Below are 25,586 nucleotides of genomic sequence, written 5' to 3'. Positions count from 1 at the left end.
AGGCAATGTCAAAATATCCCCGTAATCACAAAATCCTTTAGGGTCCAAGATCTGAGGAGGGGAGGAGGCAGATGTCTCCCCGGGGTCATTAAAGGTCAGTCTGAACATGCCCCACCAGTGCTGGATACCTTCCCATGCTTTCCCATCTGCCTAAGGAAGACATGAGCGGCAGTGCACCCCACCCCTACCTCCACCTCTCCCCTTCCTCTTCACGAGCTCCATGCAGACGTAGTTCTTGGATGGACCACGTCTTCTCCTACCTCCCGGCCTCTTCAAAGCAATGCTCTACTTCTTGAATGCTGTTACCCACCTTTCTCCCACTCAACCTAGATAGCCACTACTTGTCTTTAAAGGCCCAGCTAAGATGTCACTTTCACTAGGGAGCACCCTTGATATCCAGGTCTAGGATTGGCTCTCTGGGTCCCCGATGGTACCCCATCTTTCCCTGGTCTCCTGTCACTGTGATTGCTGGTTACTCAGGGAGGGCTGGACCACTCTTGCTCTGCTCACTGCTGTAACCCATCGCCTACATCAGTGCCCAGCATACAGTACGTGTTCATTAAATACCACTTCCTACTTTTATCATTTGAGTAAATGACAAAACAATAAATGAGTTGGAAGTGTCCTTAGAGGAAAAAGCAACAGCAAGAGGGAAATCAGAGGCTCAGCAAGGGGAAGAGATTTGCCCCAAATTACACACAAGCTATGTCAGAAGCAGCAAGAGGCTCCACCTTTACTGAACGAGGCCTATTTTTTCAGATGGCTGGGAGGGACTCCAGCTGATGGAGGGAGGAGCCCTCTTTGATAATGAATGTGTATGAGTCAGGACATGCGTGAGCTTTCCGGGGGATGGAGCTGCCCAGGTGCAACTGCATGCTTCTCTGGGGCCAGTGTCCCTTGAGGGGTGGCAGGGGATAGGATGGCTTTCAAGGGATCTTTCCAATCTGTGACTGTTCCTCTGAGGGACGCCCACTGCGTCCAGGGACTCAGTGACAGACCCGGGTCCTGACTGCGGGAACAGGACAGGTGGGCTGAGACCCCAGTAGTGTGCTGGGCAGAACTACCTGCTGTATCAAACTCCAAAATGTCTGTCTCTTGAGAGAAGTTTATAATTCATCACATGACAGTGTAAGGGAGGAATTTCTGGTCAGTGCGTGGCTTTCCTCCCTGTGGAGGGTCAAAATTTCTTTCATGCCGTGGCTCCCTCAGCCCCTAGAACTTCAGAGCTCTGATCTCTGCTCCCAACTGGTGGAAGGCAAAGACATCACGGAGAACTGATACCAGCTTCCCAAAGACTCCGAGCTCCAAAATCAGCATACGCCACCTCTGTTCACATTCCATTGCTAGAAAGGAGCCTTTGGGCCATACCTAGCTGCAAAGGGGGCTGGGAAATGTAGTCCTTGGTTGGGCAGCAATCTTGCAGGATCAACTCCACATTGACGTAGAAAGAGCATGAATTTTTGGTGGACACATTGGCTCTTGGGTCAGCTTTATGTTCTCATACTTCCATTTCTTCATCTATAAAATGAAGGTAACAGCATTATCTCAGAATATTAATGAAAATTCTACTTAAATGAGTGAAAGATAAAACCCTAAACAAGTACCAGTTACAGACTAAATGCTTGTCAAATATTCCTTTCCTACACCCATTTTTTTTAATGATTAGAAATGAGATTTGTCCAAATAAACACTAAAAAATGTAGGGGGGGGGGTGGTGCCTGGGTGGCTCAGTCAGTTAAGCATCCTGGTTCAGGTCAGGTCACGATCTCACAGCTCATGAGTTCCAGCCCCGCGTCAGGCTCTGTGCTGACAGCTCAGGGCCTGGAGCCTGCTTCAGATTCTGTGTGTCCTTCTGTCTGCCCCTTACCTGCTCATGCTTTCTCAAAAATAAATAAATGTTAAATAAACAAACAAAAGAAAGAAATGAGATTTGTCCAAAGGTAATGGTCAAAGGACATCTGGATCCCCACTCGGCTTCCTTCACCTCCTCTGCTTTATACACCTTCCTCTTGCCCTCTTTCTACCCTTTTCTGTTTCCCTTCCTTCCTTCTCCTCACCTTTGCGGCCTCTCTGTGTCTCCGGACTTTCCTCATCACCTGAGCACATCCTTCCCCTCCTAATGAGCCAGGCTGCAGAAGTAGATGAGCTGCCCCTTGGAGCCAGCCTCCACTGGCGTGAGGAGCAGACAGCAGCTCTCCAGATGCGGCACAGGGTAGCACGCCCTCCCCAGGGCAGCCACAGACAGCGAGCCAGGCAGCTCCGGATTCAATAGGAGTCCTCGCAGCACCTGCCAGAGCCAGGCACTCCACCCCAGTGCTTCCCAACTTGCCCACAGAATAAGAACAGGTGCTAAATGAACAGAAGTCCAGATCTTCGACAAGCTCTGAGTTAAGCGGCAGGTTTCTTTCCTGCTGTTCGATTTTAGCCCTGCCAAAATGCCAATGAACATCATACATCTCTCAGAGGGCGGTAATCCATCGTCCGTCACTTCCCAAACTTCTTTGGTCATGACATGCCTTCTGTTGAGCCATCTCCTGGGCCTATGAGTGATGCAAAGCTCTTTAGAAATTACAGTTCGATATCAAAAATCAAAGAACAGAGCACACATCTGTTAAGCTCCTGGGGGCGGGCTGGTTAGGAAGATGTAGCTGATAATTTATCATCTTTGTTTTTGATGCTAATCTCCCCTCTTAACTTGTGACTATCTTTAAGGCTTTAGCGGTGGCCTTTTGCAGGTTATATCATGTAATTTAAGTATCAAACCTAATTGCTCTTGTCCCCATGTTTCAGGTGAGGACACTAAGATCAGAGAGATTCAAGAACGGTGGTGGAGCTCAAACCTGAAAATGCATGTGGTTTTCATTCACTCATTAAATATTTATTGAGTCCCTGTGATGTGCCAGACATTTCTTTACACGAAGAGACTAATCCTTTTTATTTCTTTGTTTTAACCTCACTGGCTAACTCATAAATACAGATCTTGTTGGTTTAGACCAATGGGTTTTAACGAGGGTGATTTTACCCATCATCTCCACCACCACCCCCATTCCAGAACATTCAACAATATCTGGAGACCTATTGGCTGTTACGGACGGGAGGGTGCTATTGGCATCTCATGGAGAGAGGCCTTGGGATGCCACTAATCATCCTACGATGCACAAGCCAGTCCCTCACAGCCAAGAATTATCTGACCCCAAGTGTCATAATCATAAGGTTGAGAAACTCTGATTTAGAGGGAAAACACTTTTAAAAGCCATCAAAAGTGCAAGACCCTGCAGGGGTCAGTTAGGTGACGTAAATGGCTGGCGAAATGGACATGCCCAACCCCCACATCCAAGCTGCTTGGACGCCGCTGATTGCCGCTACAGGGCGCCTGTGAGATCATGTGTCCAGGCAGCCAGCTATTCCCATTTTCCAAGCCAGAAATCCAAATCTGAATATGCAAATACTCATCTTTTAAATGGTGGCAACTAATTTGAGTATTTTTTAATGCTTTGCAAGTCAAACAAAACACAGCTGAAAATGTGATGGAGACCGTGGGCCCCACGTTTGCAACCTCCTCCAACAGCAAGGGCGTCTTCCTAGCAGCCACTTGGGAATGTCAAACAGGGCTGGCTTACACATCTTGGGCTTAGTCTTCAGACTTATCCCACCCATCCTAGCAAATATTGAGTGAGCACTTACTAAGTGCACTTACTATGCACTAGACCCTGCTCTGAGCACCCCAAACATGTTAACTCGTTTTATCTTTACAACTCTAAGAGGTAGGTATTATACGATCATTTTTAAGACAAGGGTTCAGGGGCACAGAGAAGTTGTAGAACTTCCCCAAGGTAACAAAGCAAATGTCAGTCCCAGGCTTTGAATCCAAACAATCTCGTTCTTAATTGCTAAGCCAAGCTGCCCTCTGGAAGCTACTGCATCTCCATTTTCTACACAGGAAAACTGACAAACGACTTTTCTAGTTCATTAGCCAACATAGGGATGTAACAGTTCCCGCTTGTACTTAGTCTATATTCCTCAAGTGCTCAGGATTGCAGGCCCTCCACTGAAAGCCATGGTTCTCAACCGGGGGTGATTTTGATCCCTGGGGCACATTCTGCAATGTCTTGGGAGGCATTTTTGGTTGTCATGAATTGGGGGGTACCGCTGGCATCTAGTGGTTAGAGGCAGGGATGCTGCCAAACCTCAACCACACAGGAGAAACTCCCACAATGAAGAATTATCCAGCTCCCAAAGCCAACCTTGCTGAGGCTCAGAAACCCTGTTTTAAATACCTGGCTGGCAGCCGTGCAACATGCAGATTTCGGATGATTCAGTCTGTTTATCTTGAACATTATCTTCTCTCTCCTCAAATCCTTCTCTTTCTTCTCTTGCCCTGAATTTTATCATAATCCCACGTCATTGTGCTCAATTCCTACACTGAATAATAATCTCCTACTGTGACTCTTCTATGTTAGCAGCGGAACAGATAAGAAATAAAGATGAGCATCAGGCACAAGAAAAACGAGCATTAAAATAAAAAGGAAACCCTCAAAACTGGACCAAAGTATCACACATCTGCCTGAACTATCATTTTCTTTTTTCTGGATGCCCTAAACCATCATTGCACTCTGCACCCGCATCAAACTTTGATGGTTGAGAACACCACCTCTGCTAAATACACACGCGACTGCACCAATTTCATAAAATGATTTTAATAGAAAAGTACAAGGTATGAACAAAAATAAATAATCTTTATCTCATTTCTAGCCCAGCAAATTGTACACTGCATATAAAACTGATCCAGGAGGCAATGTTCCTCATTTCAGTTTTGCTTCTGAAATACTGAAACATTTTTAAATCTTCTAAATTCAAATCGATACACTTTGCTTTTAAAAAAATCACACCAATGATTAATTCTACATCCACTGTCTATAAAGTTGGCTAACAAGACGGTTTTTCACTAAATAAACTATTATCCAATTCGCCAGGTTAAAGTGTAAAGTTTGTGCGAACAGGTAAATTAGACGATCCGTTTCCTAGGTTTTAATTCTTAACATTGCCCAATGTGTCCTGTGTTATTAAAAACTCATTTCTTCGTCTTACTTTCAAAACATGGCATCTGGTTTTCCCCATCCCAAAGAGAGAGGGGACACTAAAAAATACTTTGTTAAAAAAAATAAATATTTTAAAAGTATAGTTTACAGAGACAATGAAGTATTTTAGACATAGGCCTTGGTGCCTATTTGCGTTACATGTATGCTTTAAGCTGTGGGTACCTTTTCTGTCTCTCCCTATTTCTATTATGCACCACTCAGTTGGTGGGGACTGCTTTTGCTAAGCATCTCTTGCACTCAGCCAGTACCAGCCTCTTTTTTGGAGTTCTCATACAGCATCATATTCGATCATTCCACTGGCTTGAATAATGTTTTGCAAAAACAAATTGAAGATTGGGATTGGCAAAACTGTCTGAGAAAAGGGTTTGGGTAGGCTACTAAAACATACACGGTGTTGGTCCAAGGAGGTCAGAAGCTTGAAGAACTGAACAGATAAACCGGACCAAAACTTAAAACAGTCTTCATTCTACTTGAGCCCATAATTACTATTTTGTACATGGCTCTGTTTGCCGCTGCCTACATATAAATTTTTTGTTAATTTTCCTGTATTGGGAAGATCTTGAATGAGCTCCAGGATGAAAAGAAAAAAATATGCTGACAGTCCTAAATGGAGTATATGTTTTTGCAATAAAGAACACTGGTCAATATACAACTGAGGAAAAACTGAAACAGATGTGAGTCCTAGAACCACAAGCGTTTGAATTTGCCCAGAATTGCTATTTTAAACACTCTATATGTTGGTCTACTGTTTTTTTGTGGAATAATGCATTCTTGGCGGCATCCTTAAAAGGTTTCAATATGTTACAAGGTTATCCGGAAAGAAAGAGGGGAAAAAAAAAAAAAAAAAAGCAAAGGGCTAACGTATCAATCTGTGCAGCACTGGCCAGATTTCGGTGTACATTTTCAGAAAGCACAAGAACTCATATTAATTGCACTTAACACAACGAACCTTCAGTTTCCAATGAGTTTCATTCTCTGCAGACTGAGGTTTGCTTTTCGTAGAACTACTTTCAAAGGGGCATACAGACAATCTGTCCATGGTAACTTACAACAGAGGGGGACAACAGATGCAGTGGTAAACAGAAATATACTTTTGGACAAAAATACTAGTCATGGATAAAAGCATGTGCCTTTCAGTTCTCCTGGATGTTACGACGGCAACACGCTCTAAAACAATTAAGTTACATGCATAATGCTAAAAGAATGTGAGCAATCCTATAACCAGCTTTAAGCCATCTGCCTGATTTTTTTTTTTTTTTTTTTTTTGAGGAACATATAGAGGAAAAGAGAATTCCCCTTTTGTTCCGTTACATATAGAAATCTTTTGAAGCTTCGAAAGTTTGGTTTTGGTAAAACTCTCCACTCTTCTATTATTCTGACATGTAGTCACCCTAAACTATCCCTCATGGTTTCTCAAAAAAACCTCTAACATGAAGTATCTGAAGGACAATTGAAACCACTTACCAATATACAAGTAACATTTTATTTTATATTCTATCTTCCATTTGGCATAAGCCTTTCAATGTTTGTTTTTTAAACCAGTGAAATATACAAATCACGCAAGACAGAAATATGTACATTAAAAGTACAGAATAAAGGCCATAGAAGATATACATAATATCTGAATGACAAGTAGAATATTTTACATTAAATAGTTTCTTTTAAAAACTAGGATTGTTAAACTCAACTCTCTTCATAAACACGAATCACTAAAAAGGAACAAAATCTGGTTTAGCAAATAAAAAAAATTACTTCATGGTTTTTGTATAATAAAAACCAAAAAAGTGACATTTTAAACTAATTAGTGCTTTTTAATTTCAAGATCTTTTGCTTGCAATTCACTGCAACTGAGGGGAAGTGAATATCCTTGTGCAATAAATTAAGAGCCACAGGTGGTGGAGGTGACAATGAAGACCACCTAGGGAGGGTTGCAGGAGATGTGGATCTTTCCAAACTTTTAGAACAGCATACGTCTGAGATAAGAACACATTTGATGGCATTTTTAGGAAAAAGGTGTCCTTACTTTAAAAGAATTTTTTTTAACTAGCTATGTTTGTCATAAGCTCAATTTTCCTTCTGGACTCAAACAGGTACCTCCAGATCTCCCAGGCACTGATTTTTACTCTGCAAAACGAACCAAGGAAGCAGACATGTTGACAATGCTCCTGGGTTTTGAATCTCTCTTCATTTCCACCTCTATGACTTAGGAGTAATGCCCTTTCTGGAAAGTGTACAGAAATGGAGGATGGAGAAAAGGGGGTAGCAGGAGGACAATGAAAGAAACTTCAAACCAACGTGCGTATCGGTTAAGACCTTCCAGATTCCTCAGAAACAAGGCTGCTTCGTGATGCTTAAGATGTGACCACATCAGGGCCACAGCCCAGGCTCAACCCAGAAACCTTTTGGAAAAAGTCCAATTGGATTGCAACAAAGGATAACAATGCTCTAGACTGAGAAATAACCCCCAAGTAAACTAGAAATCACTGGCTGCACTGAGATATAATTATATTTATAGTTATATATAGGGGTGTATGTGCGTGTGTGTGTGTGTGTTATGCCCAGAAGACTTTGAGATATCAGGCACCATTAAGGCGCATCCCTCCTTATAAATGCAACTGCTGAAGTGCCCTAGGAACAGTGTCAGGGCGCACTTGCAGTGTAACAGGAAGAGCCTGAGTGGACAGTCTCCACACAGCATCACAACAGTGAAGCGCTGCAGCACCTCTGGGAACTCCATTAGCCATGTAATGTCATCAAAACTTATAAAACTAGTGCTCCTCCAGATAAAAGTTTTAGGGGGAAAAAAATCCCTAAGTAGCAGACTATTTCCCAAGTGGAGCCTGTAATGCTTCATTTCCTGTCCCACAATCAAAGGGGACTCAGTCGAGCTGCTGCCGCTTGGCAACGTGGCCAGCATCACATCACAGCAAAGCAAGGAGGAATCAGAGAGGACCGGGGGTCAAGGTGGAGGGCCAATTTCACTCTTTTCCCTCAAACAGGTTTTCTGTTCTGGTGCAGCGCTGACCTGCACGCAATTACCTTATCGTCTGGGCTGAGGACCTGTGACTGGATTCATTTACTATTTTCATTAATGTTATTTATTAACCAAGTATCCCTAAGAACAATACAGTATATTTTTCTTTATATTCAAGCCAACCTCCCCACATCTCCCCGAACAAAAAGTCTAGTACCCAGAATCATGCAGGGATCCTTTTCCGAGCTGATAACCTAATTCCTGTAACAGCTTCAAGTCACTATCTTGACATGGGTGTTTTTCAGGTTTTCAACTACCAGGGCTTTCCTCCCGGCTCCCCAAGTTTCAGTAGCTACTAGTATAAGACCATCTGCAGATAGAATGTTCGAGAAAACAGAGACAAATAATATACCTTTTTCCTTTGAGGGACGTGAGATTCTTGCTGTTACTTTTTAAACTACCTTTTTGAAAATGTTTCAGGCTGGCGGTCCCTAGGGAAGAGGGCAGGGGGTGAGGCCTCATTTTTGGTTGGTTTCTCAGGACTCTCCACTCTCCCCAGAGCATTCACAATTCACTCTGGTCACAGAGGCTGAATCGTGCATAGATCCGTACCAGCCCCTTCCAGCTGGATGCTACCTGTCCCGTATCTGACCCCACAGTTGAGAAAAAGAAAACATGTTTCTTTTCCCTTCTAGATGCGCACACAACTAAGGGTACTTGTATTTCCCCCTCATCCTGTACCATCACAAGAAGTCTTGTCTTACCTTTTCAAAGATGCACAAAATAAATATTTTTTTCTTGGTTCCCACCCCCCATTATTGCCAAATAATAATTATAATATTAATAATAAACCACAGAGTTCTTAGATGGGAACAGAAAAAAATGGTTCCGGTTGTAATTCTCGGGGGAAAATAAAACAATATCAAAAAAAAAAAAGAATCACTGTACTTTCTATAAATAAGTGGGTCCTGGGAGCGGGGCGGGGTGACAGGCGGGTGGCAAGTGCCCGCTATTTGCACACGAACTGGTCCACGATCTCTGTGCACTTCTTGCACTTGACGTAGCAGCACCAATGGAATTTGCAGTGGCAACGCTCCGTCTGCACAGTCTTGAACTGGTCGTAGCCGCGGCCACAGCACATGAGCTCGCAGCCGTCCATGCCCTCGGACGTCTTGTTGCACAGGCGGCCCTGTGTGCCCAGCGAGCCCGTGCTCTCGTTGCGCACGCAGTAGTCGGGGCTGGGGTCGATGTAGACCAGGTCCTGCGTGGTGGGCGAGTTGAAGCGGCTGTTGACCTGCACCAGCTTGCCCCGGCTGTTGAGCCGCATGGCCGCCGCGCTGTCGTACTTCTCCTTCAGGGCGTCGCCCACCTTGCGGAAGTCGGCCAGCTGCAGCCAGCAGGTCTTGAGGCTACAGGAGCCCGACACCCCGTGGCACTTGCAGGCCACGTCGGCCAGGTTGTACACCGTCTGTGGGGAGACAGGACAGCAGTGTCCACACGCGTGGACGAGCCCCGGACAGCAGGTGGAGGGGATGTTACCAAAGCTCCCTTCCACCTTCTACACGGAGCCACGGTCAGGGGCTAAACCCAGGCCTGGGCGCTTTCCTCCTCATCCTGCGCTACCAGAAGTGTTGTGCCGCCTTCTTCAAACAGTCTACAAAACAAATATGCTCCTAGCTCCTCCTCACCATAGTATCACACTTCACTGTAATAAGCAACCAGGTTTTAACTGAGAACAGGAAAAGATCACTCAAGTTGCTTCTTTTTTTAAAGGAACACATTACAGCAACTAATATGTCATGAACACTCATCCCAGAGCTTATTTACCCTCTTTACCTGGATTAATCCCCACAGCCAGCCTATAAGGGAAGTGCTAGTATTGTGCCCATTTCACAGAGAAGGAAAGTGAGGCCCATAGAGTTGAATTACTTATCCAGCCATTGGGACGTAGGGGTGCCACGATTTGACCTCAAGACAGTTGGGCTCTAAGCTCTTGCTCAGTGACTTGCCCATGGGCAACCTATCTGTTAAGTAGGAAGGAGGGCTGGGAGGGGTCTAGTCCAGGTGGGATCAGGATTCACATCTTCATCACTATGACTGCTGTGTGCCAGACACTGTACTAACAGCCTTTATACTGTTTATCTCATTTAACCCTCCCAAACAACATAACACAGGCTGGGTTACATGACGGCACAGTGACGCAGAGAGGGAAAGTGGCCGGCCCGGGCCTCACAGCTAGGAGGTGGAAGAACAGGGCCTGGACCTCAGGTTCTCACTCCCGCTTCCTGCAGAGTCCCGAACCCCACCTCACACTGCCTAAGCCAGGAGCACCCACGCCAGACCTGGGCAGATGCGAGACTTGTCCTAACTCTGCCCCTGAATTCAGGCAACTGGATTCACCTTTCAGAGCCTCCTTTTTCTCACTGTAAAGGGCACTGTAATGGTACCAACCTCACAACACTATCATAAGGATAGAATTAGGAGATGCAAGGAAAGTGCTGAGCATACAATCTGATGCGACCAGTAAATCTGGTCTTTCCCAGGGTGACGAGTGCTTGGCATTGGGTGCTAGTCCTAGGCTCTCACCCTGTCACCTTGGCCTCCCAGGAGCAGTGCCCACTGGCCTCGCCTCACAGCACTGTGCCCAGCAGTCTGGGAGGTGGCGGGTGCCTATTAATAGTTCCCACTACCCACAGTTCCTGTGCCAGGTCCCCCTCCTCCCCTTCAGAGCGGTCCTTGCGGGCTACAGAGGGCTTGTCAGGAACCTGGAGGCTGGAGTGAGCTAGAAGGCCCCTTCCACCCAGAACAGCTCCCTTCTTCCTGTAAGGATTCATAACGGGCTATTTAAAAAAATGGGGGCGGGGGGCAAAGAGTACTCCCCTGGCATAAAGGTTTCAGGCACTCAGCTAATGTGCAGAAGGGTTTTGCAGATGTATTTAACCTTTGCTCCCCTTTGACAAAAATAAAAGCTAATGCCCCGAGGAAATTCTAATGTGATTTCCTGGCACAGGGTCCAAACTTCCTCCTCCCTGCCCCTACTGTCCTGGAGAAAAACTGTCTTCTGTGTAACCTCATCTGCCAGGATCCAACTTCAGCTCACGGCTCAGATTATAAAACTTACAAAAAGAATTCATTCATTATTTAAAAATGTAGATTTTAGGGGTGCCTGGTTGGCTCAGTCAGTTAAGCACCGGACTTCAGTTCAGGTCAGGATCTCAGTTTCTGAGTTCAAGCTCCACACCGGACTCTGTGCTGGCAGCTCAGAGCCTGGAGACTGCTTCGGATTCTGTGTCTCCCTCCCTCTCTGCCCCTCCCCTGCTCACAGTATGTCTTGCTCTCTCTCTCTCTCCCTCTCTCTCAAAAATAAACATTTAAAAAAATACAGAGGTTCAATGACAGTCTAATATTAAAGGTGCCTTTTCCAACTCTCCAAAACCCCCTCTCTCTACTTGGAAATCCCTTGACCTTCTCTCCTTGGTTGCGAAGCCCCTGATGATTTCTCTTCATGAGAGAAGTCAAAGAAATCCCCTAAATGGATGAAAGTCCCAAATATGGGCACAATGGGGCCCAGAAGAGTCAACCACATGTCTGTCCTGGAGGCACGTCTGGTCTGAGGCCCTGAGCACACTGTATGCACAGGGTAATGTGACATGGCCCTGTGAGGACAGGGGCGAGCTTTACCGGCTTCCACAGAGCACGGGGCTGACACGCCCATTCTGTGGCCTTGGTCGGCTGCAGTGGGGGAGATGGAGTCCAGCCACATTGCAGGCACCACAGCAACAGGAGGCTTGAGAAAGGAGGGGTAACAGCTGCCCTCCGGAGCAATAATTTGACTCTTCAGGGCACCAAGGGCAAAACCCTGCGAAGTTTAGCCCTTCCCCAACACCTCCAAATGTTTATCATCAATCTGAGAAGCAGCAGCTAGGTTAGCTGGAACTATCTAGATCATCTTTGACTTCTCTGCTCTCTGCTTCATAATGTGTAACCATTAACTTACGATTTTTATCAAGCGCTTATGCAGGCTGCCAGTAAGCTGTTCAGCCCTTGGATTGAACCACGAGAAACTTACTGAACTGGTCAGAGATAGTCAAGTATTGGTAACCTCGTCTGGATCCACCTACTATATGGTCCCGGCTAGTCCTCACATAACCCTAAGTGGCAGTTCATGCCATGGCCATCCAACAGATGTAGAAACGTAGAAACTGAGGCTCATGCACAGAAAGGAACAGAACTGGAATTTAACCTAGAGCCCTTTACCCCTGAGCCGTGACGCATGACTTTAATAAAAACACGCCTCGGCTTGTATCGCAATCCATCAATTTTCCTCCATGGCCATGAAGTGGTTCTCTAGGGCCTCAGTTTCCCGAGCTTTAAAAATGAGGGTGTGCGGTTAGAGGTCTCTAAGGCTCCTCCCAGTCCTCTGTATTTTACTCTGTGATTATTTTCCCTTTTCCTCACCCCAAAATACAGAAGAGTGAAATCTCTGACCAGAAAGTTCCTGGCACCTACCTTGGATTCTGTGAAAAAATAATGGCCCTGGTTTTCAATGCTGCCAAAGTTAAGGAAAGTTTCACCCCTTCATTTTAAAGCAGCCATAAAGTGCCATGTGTTTAACCACAGGAAAAAAGGGTCTTTTTAACTATTGTGGAGAAGCTTCCCACCAGGGGAAGGAAAGAGTGGACCCAGAAGGCTGGTGAGGGCTTGCAAAGCTGGTCTCTCTGGGCACTTCTGAGTGGCTCTCCCTTCTATCCAGGGCCACCCTCGATTGGCCTGATGGTCAGACCTATAAAATTCCACACTGCTAAAAACGCCTTAGTTTTCCTAGAAAAACTCTTAAAACAAAACAAAACCCTCAATCCCTCAGGCCTGCTATGTAATGACACAAGGGGCAAGGAGAAAGCAAGTAAGCGAAAAGGTAAGTTCTGGAAGCTGAGGTGAGGGCTTTCTCCACCGTCCACCGGGTACCTACTGGGATAAGTATCTCCCTCTCCCAAATTTAAGCCCAACCACAAACATGTTCCAGGGAGGAAGGTGAACGTTATTCACATTTTTATTTCCGAGCTGGGCTGGCCAACTGCACTGGGGACTAGTTACAAAGGGCAGAGAAAGCTCTTTCTCGGGCGACTGCAGGAGCACCTTTGCTGGAGGGGGCCAGGGCGGGATGATTCACCTTCAGGAGGCCTTTCTGGGGCGTGCACCCCTCTCCAGAGAGGCCCATGCGTAGGTGCGGCCGCCCCGGAGGAAGGGAAGGAAAAGAGAGGAGGAGAGAGCGAGACAGGGGAGCACACAGAGAGGGAAAGCGGCCCGAGACAGTCAGAAAGGGAAGGAAGGAGGCGGACGCAGAGAGACACAGGGACAGGTGCACCCGGAGGGGCGGCACCGGGCAGGACCGAAGGCTGCGGGGAGCTGCGGAGCTTGGGGGACCCACGAAGGGCCCGGGGCGGGGCGGGACTCACCCTGCGGCCGGCCTCGTTGTTGTGCAAGTTCATGAGGATGCGCGCGCTCTCGTACGAGCCCTTGGCGTGGATGCGCTCCCGCTCGCGCGCGTCCACGAACTCCTTGGCGAAGCGGTAGCCGTAGTCGATGTTGTCGCCGCAGCCGCCCCACAGCCAGTCCCGCGGCAGGTCCTTGGGGCGCGCGGCCCGGCTGCAGCCGCAGGTGGACAGCTCGCCCTCGCGGCACGCGCGGCTCATGGCGTTCACCACCCCCGCGGCGCTCACCGCGTACGTGAAGGCCGTCTCGCGGCTGCCTGTGNAGAGGGAGCCGGCGGAGCCGCCCCAACACGCCGCGGCGGCCAGTGACGCGAGCGGCGCCCCCCTGACGTCTTTGCTCTCGCACTGAGGGGCCCGACGGCGCTCTTCCACCGGAGTGGTTTTCCCTACAGCTCCTGAAAATCCCGGGAACTTACTCCCCAAGAGGCACACGAAACAAGTCATGGAGGGCGAGGAGAATGTGGGGAGACTTCCTTACACTTATTTTAACGTTCGGCGTCCTCTTCATTTTGAGTTACCTGAGGCAGGAGCACGGGATTTGCCAGGCTTAGAGCCTCTGGAAATCTCGGGCCCCGGGACGCAGAGGCTGCAGCAGCTTGTGGCCTGGCTCCCCTCCGCCATCGCGCAGCCTGGGCGCCTGTCTGAGGCAGGGCTCCTGCCTTCCCCAGAGGACATTTCTGAACCTGTTTTTAGAGTACTGTGGTGAAACGTGCCTCTTCTAAAATCCCAAGTTAGCCGGGTAACTTCTTCTGGAAGATGGAGGTCTGCTTTTAAAACAGCCTGCTGTCTTTGATGCTACTTCAGCAACCTCCCCCTGGGCCCCATAGCTTCTGCCTCAAAGTTTTGGAATAATAGCAAGAAGGGAAAAAGCTCAATCTCGGGGGAGAAGGAAAAAAGAAACGTCTTCTCTTTCCCCAAAACTTATAAAGAATACTTCCCTGTAAAACACTGATAGAGGAGCCCTGTCAGGAGGAAAATGGAGGCAATCATTAATTTCCACTTGTCCATGGAGACATTTCCATGTGTAATAAGAAGCCACTTAATAAAAATGTCGTGCTAGGAGAAAGAAAGGGTTAACACCCTGCCAGTTGAAGCTGGGCCTGAGGGGTGTCCTAGGGGTGGGGGGCTCATTTCCCTCAACTATAAAATGANGTTGCTCCTATACTTAAAGTGCTTGCTAACAATCTTTTTTTTTTGGGGGGGGGTAGGGGTGCAGGATCAGAACAGCTGACGGCAGGACTCAGCCCCAAGCAGGCTGAGGAGGATGGCTATGCCAATCCCAGGGCCCAGGGGCGGCCTTTCTCTTGCACTCCAGCTCTACATTTCAATGCACCACCATCTGTGATTCCTCCCTGCAGGAACAGTGAAGACTCCCATTTACCACAGACCTTCTCACCCTCAGTTTTAAATATGAATAACCTGAGGAGTGTGCTGGTGGCTGGCCAGAGGATCCAGAATGTTCCTTAAGAGTGTTAGGTCTATCTAGCTCAAATGAAAGAGGCAGGAACATGAGGGAGTGGGGAGATACGAGGTGGGCAGGCAGATTCTAGGAAGTTATTTGAGGATTAACACTGATAGCACAGTCCCTGGATAGGACACTTGTAGAACAAGGCAGTAGCCAGTGGAAGACACAAAGAGTCCTCTGGAGATAGAAGAAAATAAGACAGTGTCCTGTGAGTAGATAGTGCATAAAAGGGCTTTTATACAAAACACAATAATGCTGCTTTTTTTCCATGAGTCTACCTTGAGCATTTCCTTTTTTGCCCTGGAACACACACTGGTAGAAATCTCTAAGCTAATTGGTCACTGCAGGGAAAACGTCAGTTTGAAAAGTGCTCTTTGGCTAATAGCCTGTGCACAGTCCTCCTGGGTGGAACACTGCTGGTTCAGTTAGGCTTCCCTCCCTGTGAAATCCACATCTATTCGGACCCTCACGCCCCTTCAAAATGGAGCCTTTCTTACATATCTTTTCACAGTGTGGAGACAAAGAAGAGACGGAGACAAAAGCTGGAGGAAAGGGTAGCATGATGAAAAATGAGAAAGTTTCCAAAATGAAGAGTGGGCCCTTCACAGAGGCAATTGTATACAGAGCCTCCCAGGCAACTGGCACCCTAGAAAAATGAGTTGAAGAGGGATGGAAATGGCAGTGTGAGTTTCTCAGACACTGGCCCCATCACAGGGTCAGATTCTCATAGACAGGAACTGCTCTCCATGTCCCTGGTGTACTAAGTGCTTCGGAGGGGGGGATGCGCGCGCGCACACATGCGTGCACACACACACATGCACACACACACCTTTCAGCAACAAAGTTGTTTTAAATTTTCCCTTAGCTCATTCTCTTCAAAGAGACTCGCAAATAGAAAAGTGAAAGCCAAGTAAATTTCCCACTATTGAGGCTGGGTCCATGTTCCCCTTCCACAAAAATCTATTCCGGTTTTTCTTCTCTCCATCTCTTTTTTAAATAAATAGAAGAGAAGGCCCCATCAGCCTTTCCACTGCAAACCACCCAGCAGCAGCTTCCGGTGCTGGGAGACCCCAGGCACCTGGGGGACTTTTGGCAAAGGAGAATGTGTTCTCAGATGCCCAGGACATCAGCTAACTTGACGGTGGCATCTAGCAGGGCTCCCTTGGAGGCTGCCAGGGGGTTCTCCTGGGACACACTTACCACCAACCCGGATGGGAACACCACACAGTTGAGGACCAGAGAACATATCCGCAAGGGACGATTAAATATAAGCCTTTGTACCAAAGGTTCTGCGTGTTCCCTGAGGAAGCAGGCCCTTTGAAATCTTGGACCACATTTTAAATAAATCTCCAGCAGAACTTAAATCCACTTAGCAAATGATAGCTTATTCTGAACCCTTTGGCCCCAAACAGGCTACATATGAAGAAAAGACGAGGATCTTAAATCAACGCTGTGTTCAAGGGACTACACAGAAAACCTTTCCAATTGCTGTTTTGCTTCTTGGCTATCATCAAAAATGTATGGTTGTTGCTAACTCATATACATGTGAAAAAGTGCCCCCAGAGTGTGAGAGGAAGGCAGGATGGGGGAAAGCAAAGGTGGGAAGGGAAAGCTGACAACTTACCATTCTGATACCGCAAAANTAAAAGCCTCTCTCCCCATCCCGCTCCCCCTCCATTAGCAGAGGAGGGGTGGGAATCTGCCTAATGGGGAAGCTTGTCTGTTTTGGTCTGGATGCCTTTAAAAAAAAAAAAAAAAAAAAAAAAAAAAGTTCTGAACTTACTCACAATATCAAAATGCAAAACGGAATCTCCACCACACCCCCAGCTAACCACACAGGGCACTCCATGTCAAGGAAAGCTCCTGTGTTCCTGACGCTCAACTCCTAGATTCAGATCCCAGTATATACATTAGCACATTTTAATCATTAACAGGAAGGACAAAGCCCTATGAAACTGCAGGCTGAGGCTGCAGACCATTTTCCCATTCAATTAAAGGAATGGCTTCCAGTCCTGTATTATTTTAGTATATGAAGTCGCTTGGCTCAAACATCCACTGACAACTCTTTTTTGTTCTCAATGAATGCACTTTTCAGGGTTTTTAAAAAAGCATTTTATCCATCCGTGACGGATATTAAGCCAACTTTTTTTTTTTTTTATCTTCAGTCAGTCTAAACAGTTAATTGCTTTGATAAATGGCTTCTTATTTTAGGAATCACCGCAGTCATATTAATTATAAGGGCTTGTTTGCATAAAACTAAATGGACCTACAATATTCACACTAGAAAACACACATAGGATCACATCTCTCAGATAGCATCCTATGCTATTAAAGCAAACCAAAGGCAAACTGATTTTCCAAATTCTTCGCCTTTAGCCCAATTTTAATGCCACCTCCTCCCTGCAGGGAATAACAAGTTCAATGATACATTTAATATAAAGAATCTGAGCAATACATGTAAGATTTTTTTTTTTAAGTTTCTAGGTTGAGATCTGAAGGATGTGCTTTTATATCAATTGTCAAAATCACAATGTAAATTGGATCACTTCTAATTAAAATTCTTTCTGGTACTAAAAATAAAGCTTTTTAACATATATACATCTATAGCCTCAGGAAATATCTATATTAGGAAAACTAAAACCTTATTCACTTCCAATGTATCCAGCATTCGAAAGAGGACAGTATTTAGTTTGATGCTTGGGCCATTTGAATTGTGGCTTACGAAACTTCTAACAGTTACAAGAGTTTTGAAGTTTAAAAGGATATAAATGACTCAGCTTTCCTCATCCACTTTTGAGAAACCAAAATAAGTGTTCTGCTTCTATTTTAAACAAAATGCTTTTTAGAAAAATCAAGTGTTCAGAAAACACAGGGGTGTCTTTGATGTTTCCTTCTGATTTGGTTTTTAAAAAGCCCAAAACTTACAATCAGGTGTGAGGACAGGAATGAAGGCAAGCAGCAATAAAGACAAAAATTCCCAACCAGCACCCTGCTGGAAAGATTCCCCTCCTTATCAAGCTTGTCAGTAAACACTAAATAAAGCCTTTTTCCAGGAGAATCATTGGCCTATATTAAAAATATGTGAAATGGTTTCCTACCTATCTGCATAACCCTGCCAAAAACAGAGGTGTTATCCACGGTACTGCAATTCCACCTTCGATGTCGGAATTGATACTGGCATTCTTTGATGCCTGTCTTCGCGCCTTCTCCGATGTACTGCATGTGGTCCTGATACAAGTGGCACAGTTTCTTCTGTCCTTGAGAAAGTCCTGCCAGTTGGCTGCAGAGAGGCTGTGCTCCTATGATATATACTTCTGACATCTGAACAGGGTTATTCATACCTAGCGACCTAAAAAGGGGGGGGAGATGTGCATTCAAGATTTACGTGAACTCTCGAGGTAGGCCCCCTGAAAGCATGTCAGCAATACATAGTTTTAAGCACACAGATGCTTTTTCTCTCCTGCTTGTCCTCATGACAAAGTAGGAGAAGGGCTTCATAAAACTTCTCTGTTTAAACTGCACTCAGAAAACGGAGGTATTGTATAGTCCCCACCCGGCCATCTGGCTCCTCAGCTAGGCTTTCACTCCCTTCCGTGCCCTCCTTGCCATATACCTGAACCAATATTTCCGAAATGCGCTCAGAAAAGAGGGAAATGGCGGTTTTGGGGATGGGCCTCTGACATTAGAGAAAGTGACTCACTTTGCCCCACAAATTGGACCGATCTGCCTTTGCAAACGTATGAATGCCGAAAGTAGACACAATTAGACACGGGGAGGAGATAGCAGTTCCTTCTGATTGATGGAAGGACGCTGAGACAAATATAGAGACGGGAGAAAATCCACCGTGTTCTGGACATTTTAAAAGGGCTCCTTATGTGATTGTGAAAGACCCAAGACAGGGTATCCAGTGAATACAAGTCATGTTTGACAGTCAGAAAAACGCTGTTCATTTGCAGGGAAAAAATATCCAGAACGCCGTCAGAAATAATCCTCTGGATATACTGCAGTTGATCTACAAGGCCCCTAACCAGAAAGAACCCCTCATTTAGGGACATTTGACTACTTCAAGTTAACCTCCTTTCGATCAAATTTCCAGCGCAAATACTTCCCCACTTGGAGGTTAGCTGTCTTCCTACAACTCTGCCTACTTGAGACCCTGAAGGTTAATAACCTCAAGTGACAGAAAATAAAAGCTGGAACTCACTTTTACTACCTAGAGGTGGCAAAAAGTAAATTTTATAGATAGGCTTACAATTATTAGAGAAGTGCATTTCAGTTCCCTTTTATTACATGATGTACTACAAGCATACATCTGAACAAGGGCCTCACAGAAAAAGGCGTAGATTTATAGGCTCCCGTGCCCTACGGAACTAAAGATAAGCTTGACAATATTAACAAGTTAAAAAAAAATTCTGATTTCCAAATATATAAGTAAAATATATTATGTACATACGCATTAGATAAGTGGTCTCAAATTCACCATTCAGCTCTAAAAACCACAGCATCATACAAATGAATCTTTAAAAAAAAATAAAGTAAAGTAAAGAATATGTACTTAGAAGGAACTTACCACCAAGAATTGGCTTCTATTACAACCTGGGCGAAGGAGAAAAATATGGCCAAAGCCATTAGGAAGAACTTGGAAGACATTGCACTTCCAGCCGTCCCCAAAGCAACTCCTGGGCTTAATATTCCAATCGACTTCTGGAGAGGGAAGAAAGGAGCAGATGTTTATTGCCTCTCAGATAATTTTCAAGCATACAAGTTTAAACAACAGAAGCATCCGGGGTCTCTTAAGTTTACTGTTGATTGACTGCGCTTCTCCTCCGTGAGTTTTTTGATGGCAAGATATAGGCAGTTTCTTTTTCCAAATTAATCCACCCACGCAACCTCACCAGGAAATCTGATTTCGCTGGGATCCTGCGCGCGGGGCACGCCAGCGATTACAAACATGTCTCAATGCTGTTGGGTCAAAGCCCCGGTGCCAAGCGCTGCCTCTTTCCTGCTCGTTCTCTTCCCGCACCCCCTCGCTCCCCTCTAGTCCGCGCTGCGCTGGGTCCCTCCTCGGAAGGAATTCACTCGGGAACCCGCCGCCACCCTCGTCCGCTCCCCAACCTGGGCTGAGCAACAAGTGGAGCCGGAATTAATTCCATGGGCGAGAGGAGCGCGGAGGCGAGTGGAGCGCNTGGGTTTCCTTAGGATACTCTTCAGCCAGAATGGAGTGGGGGGGGGGAGATGGGGGGCAAGAGGGAAAACGGAGAGAGAGAGAGATCGGCTTTCTCAACCAAGAAAACCGAAAACGGTGCCCCCTCCCTTGCCTGCGGGCTCCTCCTCGGACTCAGCGTACTCCAGGGAAGGGACAGCACCCTCGAGGAAACAAGGGGGTCCGGGTCCCACTGTTGTGGGAGGGGATCTCTTCCCTGCCTTCCCACAAATTCTGATTTTTTCATTTCGCTCTCCCTCCCGCCTCCCTTCTGTCCCCACTCCTGACAGCTGCCACGGAGAAAGAGGAAAGGAAGCCAAGGGCGACTCCAGTTTGCTTTGGTTCTGGTCTGGTGGTGTCGGCCACTTCGCCATCGCGGCACAGTGAGCCTGGCCTTAGAATACCCCCACCCCACCCTCCAGCCCAATTCAGACTCGGTTCGGGAAGCCCCGAAGGGTGTGGGTGCAGGGCGAGGCCAGCGCCGGTTCGAGCGAGCCCTCGGCCGGGCCAGAGACGCGCCGGCTTCCGCGGCGGCTGAGCCGCTGGACTGCAGGGCACGGAGGGCCCAGGCGATGAAGGTTCCCGTCGAGAAGAATTTCGGGGTCAGGGGGAGGCCTTGGAAGCTTTCGCTGCCGTTCCTCCCCACCGGTGACTTCTCCACCTGTAGGCGGCGGCGGCGCGAGACAGTGGCGGGTGCCGGTGGGAGGAGCGGGTTTCCAAAATCCCCTTTTACATTTCTGATAAGGGTAACCCGCTGCACCGCCCGCAGCCCCCAGGGAGCCCTTTCCTCGGGAAAGGAACGGTGAGCCTCCTTCAGGCGACAGAAGGGCCTGGAACGTGCGCCGTCAAAGGGGCAGAGAGGACCGAGGCAGCCTTAGAAACGCGTAGGAGCCCAGGAGCGTGCCAAGGTTTTTCCCAGCCCGCCGTCCTTTCGACCAGGACAGCTCGGGGCTTCTCCGAGAGAAAATGCTTATGTGGTCCCCAGCGCCCGCTAACCAGGGCTCTGAGCCCTTGGCCCACTCGTTCTCCAAATGCCGAAAAGCGAGAGGCGCAACCCGGAGAGTAGAACCTGGGGTTTCCCCAGCCTAGGAAAGAAAAGGCTCGGTCTCCCTCCCCACCCCCGTCCGAAGTGTCAAGTTTCCTCCAGGGGAGGGGGTGGGCTGCGAGGTCTGCCTTCGCGCGCGGCCCAGACTGCAAAATCGACTCTCTCCCCTCGGTGGCCAAGGCCGCGCGCGCGCGCGCGCACACGCAACACACTCATACACATTCACACACGCAAACACATGCACAGACACACACGCACCGGCGTGCTTCCGAGACGCCGGCGGAGAGGGCTGCTGGCCGCGCGCACTTTCTGAGCTTCCCGACGGGCGGGGCGCGCGGGGCAGGGCGCGGGCAGCGGAGAAATTGATAACAGATTCGGCGGATTACAGCAGATCTCTTTGTTAGAGGCGAAGCCACACAAACCGAACCGACTTTGGGCCGGAAGATCCCGGGGCGAGTCCGCCCGTTCCCAACTAGGAGTGGGCCACTGGATCTCCGAGACTCGGTCTCCCCAGCTCCAGACTGGGGATAGATGGGTCAGAAGTGTCCCAAAGGGGATGGGCAGGAGAGCCCTTCGAGTCTCGTCTCCACTTAACCCCGCGCGCTTGCCCGGAAACACCTTGGCCTTCTTCCCACTCCAACCCCCAAAAAAGGCCCCACAAGTTTGAAGGGCTGAAAGAACCCACAGCGAACTAATAAATACATTGACTCTGTAGGGTAAACACTCCCGCCTGTTTACCAAGAGATCTGATCCGAAAAGACCGTACAAAACGAGACCTCTCCGGAGACTGTCACACCGGGGCTAAAACAAAAGTTCTGGGCAGAAGGCTGAGTTTACCAAAGAAGGGACTGAATGTTTTCGGACACTTTCAGGGCTCCGGGAAACCCACTTATGTAGGGATCCTCAGAATGTGTTCCTAGCATGTGATAGGGAGGGGGACTTGGGGCACTTGAGAGGTTCTAGCGCAAGGGAGGGGTGAAGTGGGGGGTAGGGCGTTCGTGTGCCCTTGTTTCCAAAGCCAGCGCAGCTCAACTCGGTATCTCCTCCAAAGCCCTTGCATTTGCATTGAAGGTGTGCCTAAACCTTCTTAATCNAAAACATCACTCTGGTTAGAAGAGGTTCCCGGGCCAAAGAAAGCGTCCTAAGGAGGCGCAGCACCCAAATCCTCCATCCCACCGCCCCTAGAGAGAAATTCCGCAAAGGCAGGGAGAAGATTCTCCACCCCTGGTCCCTCGGTCACCTTGGTCACCCTCACTCGGTCTGGACATCCCCTTACACCAGGCTTTTTGCGCCCAGAGTCCCCCCTCCCCCAAGTCTTCGAGAATAGCAATGATGGGTAAAGACCAGCGAGGAGTCAGAAATGTTTGAACCGAGCTCAAGGTGGCTAAAAGGATAGGAAACTCCAAGAATCTCAGCTCTTGGTGGGAAATAAACGTTGTCTTCCCCACTGTGATCTCTCCTTGAAGGAGAGAAACAGGGAAAAGTGCGTAAGATAAAGGGGCTGCAACCACAACGTTGGGACGCCCTGCCCCAGGAAATGCGGGGAGAAGCGGAGCGTAAGGATTTAAAGCAAGCCGAGCGGACTGGAGGTCTGCTTCGGTGGCTGGGCGAGGGGAGGGGGTGTCCAGGCCGCCCCTCGCCGCTGCCATATGGTGTCCACAGCGCTGCAAGCGTGTGGTGTGTGTGTAGGGGGAGGGGTGTAGGGAAGCCGGACAGAGAAGGTGGAGGGAGCTCCTTGCGCCCAAATCAGCGCAAGGATTGCCCAGGCTCAGGGCTGAACCGCTGGTCCTGTAACACGGACTCTCCAAAGGCAGAACCCTGGCCAAGCCCAGCTGTCTCCCTGTCTCCCCATCTCCATCCCCAGGACAAGTCTCTTCAGACGCCAAGCCTCTCTCTTTCTTCCTCTCGCACACACGTATCACTTCCACCTTCAGACACAGGTTCTCAACTCTATCCAGAGGAAGAACATAGTGATCAGTGGAAGGAGAAAGAAACTTAAAGATCAGTTCAACCCTATCCTTCAGAAGCTGTTTCAACTCCACTTTTTATAGAAGAGAAAATTGAGGCCCCGAGAAAGGGAAAGCAACACTTGTCGCCTCCCACAGACAGCACGGGTGAGAGCGCCAAATCCGGACCCTAGGCCTCCTAGGGCGACGCTCCGGTTGTTACGTCCTGGTTGGAGGTAAACCCTTCCTCCACACGCCCCAGCCCAGTTTGCTGGATCGGGATCTCTGGCCCCTTCCTCACGGAGGCGGCCGCTCATTGCAAACTTGTCCTCTGGGTGCCTCGGATGGGCCCTCCGAGGAGAGAAGCTGGTGGTCGGGAAGGACGAACGGAGCCAGAGGTGGGAGGGAGAGGAGAGCGGCTGCGGGTCGGCCCCAAGGAACAGACTCCCAGGTGTCCTACCTCAAGGCGGCCAACAGGGGGCAGCCGGCACCGCACCGCGAGGATGAAAAGGCAGCGGGACGAGCAGAGCTCAGCGCGCGCGGTGCTAACCCCTTGTGCACCGAGGCGCTCCGGTGAGAGGAGGGAAAGACTTGGGACTCCCGGGCCAGTCCTCCTGGGGAGGGTCCTCCTTTGTGGGGCCGGGCGGGACGAAGGCTAGTAAGCCCAAGACCCGAGAACAACTGACCCTTTACTCCTCCACCCCCCACACGCAGGGCACACATCTACGCACTCGGACAGAATTTCCGCGGCCTCTCCATCGCTTCCGCGCACTCAGCGTTGCCCACTCGTAACTCCCCTGGCAGAGGCTTTCTAGAAACGAAATCTCCAGATCAGGCTGGAGCAGCCTGAATATTGGCGGGAGGGCAGGGGCTGTGGAGGTGCGCTCCCAACCCAGGCTCCAAGTGACTTCCAAAACAGCGAATTGTCCATTTAAAGACGCGAGGGGAGAAGGGGGCCCCGATGCCAAACTGGAATTGGAAAGTAAAACAAGGCCGCGGGGTCTCCAGGTTTCGGGTTCTTTTTAAACTTTTTTTTTTTGGTGGGGAGTGGAGGGGGGATTTGTTTGATTTAGGAAACATCTTACTTCTAATTCCATCCTTATTTTCTAGAAAAGTAACATAGAGATCAAGAAGAGTGGAACTAAGGATCGACGCTTGGAGGGCAGAGGAGAAGTTGTTTGGAAAATAACAAGTTATATTGCAGGAAGAAATGTTAACTTTTCGCAAAAGTGAACTCCCGGTGACCCTCGGAGTGTGTGACTCGGCTTTAACATACAACTGACAATTAAAACAAACAAGAGTTCACAAACTGCCTCCCGCCCGCTCTCCCAATGCGGAGGCCCAAATGTTTCCAAAGGACAAGGCAGATTCCGCGCAGGGGGCCGGGGTGCGCTCTCCCAGCGGACAGGATTAAAGCCACCACTGCCAGCACTCCCCGCCCCCATCACCGCGGCAAAGTGCTTGAGCTCACCCAGTGGCGGCTAATAATGCTAATAACGCAACCCGGCTCCCGCGCCGGGGTGCGCGCTGGCCCCCCACCCGGCATTCTTAAAGGAACAGGCCTGCAGCTCTAGGATTCCCTCGGCCGGGCGCGACGAGCCTGCAACCTGGCCTCCGGCAGCAGAGGCCAAGAGAAGAGGGGGCGGTGCACTGCTCTGGGGTGTCGGCTCCTAGTCCTGCAGCCCGGTCTCCCAACCAAGGAGTCCTCCTCCCCTTTCCGAGCCCCGGCCACACACCCTCTCGGTGCCCGCGCAGTGGGCGCTTCGTAAATATTTGTTGAATTGAATCATTATCCTGTTACTGAAATATACATAATAACTCACACTGGTGTTTCTCAGGGCAAAAGGAAAGTCATCCGTGAACCGCTTTTTTTCTGCCCTGGCTCATCCTTCCTTTCCCCCCCAAAGTCTAAAAGGTTTGCAGAACTTTTGGTGGGACAAGAAGTCTCCGGGGAGACCGGCAGTGCGCGAAGGGGTTCGGCCGTGGGCAAAGGGGTAGAGGTCCCTGCCAGCTACGCAGGAGCTTCAGCTTCTGGGGGCAGTAGGAGAAATGGAGGGATAGGGAAGAGGTGGGGGGTGGGGGCTGAGTCAGTTAACTTCCAAAAGAAAAAAAGTAAAGAAAAAAAAGTGGCGAGCGTTGGCAGCGCACAGAACACCTACCTTCATGGCGAGGGGGAGGGGACGCGGCTGCGGGGAGGAAGTCGCCACTAGAGCGAGGGCAGCCGAGGAATCCGAGCAGAGCCGCCGGGTTAAGCCTGGGGGGACGATCCGGCGCAGAGCTTCGGACTCCTCCTGGGCGCGTCCGGCAGGCGCAGGAAATCACAGGCAAAGCAGTCACTGGCGCCCAAGTCTGGGGGCCAGGG

The 25,586-nt window shown here is 48.7% G+C and overlaps 1 protein-coding gene across 3 annotated transcripts; it reads right to left on the bottom strand.

The window, feature by feature from the left end:
* Positions 1–4,681: 4,681 nt before the first annotated feature.
* On the bottom strand, positions 4,682–25,576 carry WNT5A (Wnt family member 5A). 3 transcript variants are annotated; one of them, XM_077776691.1, is made up of 5 exons: positions 25,384–25,576; positions 19,601–19,734; positions 18,129–18,379; positions 13,530–13,822; positions 4,682–9,541 (listed from the first exon to the last, which is right to left on the bottom strand). In XM_077776691.1, exons 1-5 carry the CDS (start codon positions 25,387–25,389, stop codon positions 9,083–9,085), a joined length of 1,143 nt encoding a protein of 380 aa, XP_077632817.1. In that variant the 5' UTR covers positions 25,390–25,576; the 3' UTR covers positions 4,682–9,082. The 3 variants fall into 3 exon arrangements, with proteins under 3 accessions (XP_077632817.1, XP_077632816.1, XP_077632818.1); XM_077776690.1 differs by lacking the exon at positions 25,384–25,576 and adding an exon at positions 24,696–24,858; XM_077776692.1 differs by lacking the exon at positions 25,384–25,576 and adding an exon at positions 19,926–19,957.
* Between the last annotated feature and the right edge of the window lie 10 nt (positions 25,577–25,586).

Source organism: Crocuta crocuta, unplaced genomic scaffold (assembly GCF_008692635.1).
Source record: "Crocuta crocuta isolate KB4526 unplaced genomic scaffold, BGI_CrCroc_1.0 scaffold87, whole genome shotgun sequence".
NCBI classification, from domain to species: domain Eukaryota; kingdom Metazoa; phylum Chordata; class Mammalia; order Carnivora; family Hyaenidae; genus Crocuta; species Crocuta crocuta.
Note: the sequence above shows the minus strand (reverse complement) of the source record. Positions and strands in the feature narration are given on the sequence as shown.